Source organism: Plectropomus leopardus, unplaced genomic scaffold (genome assembly GCF_008729295.1).
Source record: "Plectropomus leopardus isolate mb unplaced genomic scaffold, YSFRI_Pleo_2.0 unplaced_scaffold23332, whole genome shotgun sequence".
NCBI lineage: Eukaryota > Metazoa > Chordata > Actinopteri > Perciformes > Serranidae > Plectropomus > Plectropomus leopardus.
Window position 1 is genome coordinate 1974 of NW_024625306.1, and position 1524 is coordinate 3497.

General features: G+C 38.3%; 1 protein-coding gene across 1 annotated transcript; it reads left to right on the top strand.

Moving 5' to 3' along the window:
* Window positions 1–632: 632 nt before the first annotated feature.
* Window positions 633–1160, top strand: LOC121966162 (vasoactive intestinal polypeptide receptor-like; the record flags this gene model as incomplete). The annotated part of the gene is made up of 3 exons (XM_042516271.1): window positions 633–786; window positions 935–995; window positions 1088–1160. Coding segments are annotated over 3 exons (288 nt in total), but the record flags the coding sequence as incomplete, so codon positions are not given.
* Window positions 1161–1524: the final 364 nt, after the last annotated feature.

A 1524-nucleotide genomic window follows, 5' to 3' on the forward strand; every position in this document is an offset into this window, starting at 1 on the left:
ACTGAATGAATGACTTTCAAGGCCATTGTATCACCAATGAATCCAGACAGAGAGACAGTCATGCTTTAAGTACATTTCACATATTAAAATTAAAGACCTATCTTGTACTTACTGATATCATATTCATCATTCTGCTTCATTTAAAAGCACCTAGGAGAAATCCCCATCATTAGACATGTTGTAAGAGAATAAAGCTGGTAATTTAAGACTATAGAGGAATACTTTTGTTATGCATATCCTTTTTATTATTGCCCTATTAACAGCTCAAAATTGGATTTCACTCAATTACAATAAAATAATTGCTCACAGACACATAAGCTAAGTTGTTCTCCCCTCAGTTTGCTATATGTGATGTCATGGTTGATGCGTCCTTGTGGGATAGAAACTAATAAAAAATATGTGCTTTTTTTGTGTGTGTGCAAAAATTGATTGTCTTATTTCAAAGTTTGAATACAGACAGCCTGCACCAAAGAAACAAAAAAATCAATATGTGCAGTCTTCTATTTTCTAAATGCAATTTTGTCGCTATAGGGAATAAACTTGCAATTTAATAATGTAACTGTCCCTGTTCAATGTGGTGTCTCCACATGGAAGATCTTTCTGAGATTAATGCTTTTGTGTCTTTTGTCCAGGTTGGCTGCAAAGTAGTGATTGTGTTCTTCCAGTACTGCATAATGGCCAGTTTCTTCTGGCTGCTGGTGGAAGGCCTTTATCTTCACGCACTGTTGGCTGTCTCTTTCTTCTCCGAGAGGAAGTACTTCTGGGCTTACATCCTGATCGGCTGGGGTGAGATCGCCTTCCTTTATTGCTTTTATGCGTCACTGCTTCTCTGGGGTGAGACCTCAGCTGAGGACGAGCTATAGGTTGTGACCCGTGGCGGTGGGATGCAATGATAACTTGTGGTGCACACTTTATATCTTTTTTATGTCCCTAGGAGGTCCTACAATTTTCATCACAGCTTGGAGCATCGCTAAAGCCTACTATAATGATGTTGGGTAAGAAAAACAACATAGGGACTGCTGGAGTATAAAATCTAGGTCTGATTTTGCTTTTATTTCATCTTGAATACTGTTGCATTCTTCACCAGGTGCTGGGATATAATCGAGAACACTGATGTGTTCTGGTGGATCATTAAAACCCCAATTTTGGCTTCAATCCTGGTAACTTCACAATTTTACTTTTCTAATTACTTAAGTACCATTGCATCAACATTTATGCAACGTGGCCTGTGGATACTTTGAAGCCAGACCTTTCCAAAGTAAAAGTAATTTTCTCTGAGAGAGAGAACACCTTTATCTGTTTTTTAAGTTCACCTCAGACTAACCTGCCAGTGTAATTTATCTGAGTGCTTTTGAACTCTGCTCTCTGGTATTCCTGCTTTACTTCAACACAACAGAGAGTTTGGTGCGACCTCAAAGTTCTCATTTCACAGAGTTGGCAGGGTAATCGCCATGATTTGTTTCTTTTCCCTTTCATCGTGTTATTCATTTTTCAACATCTTCAAGGCTGTTTTTTCCACAATTT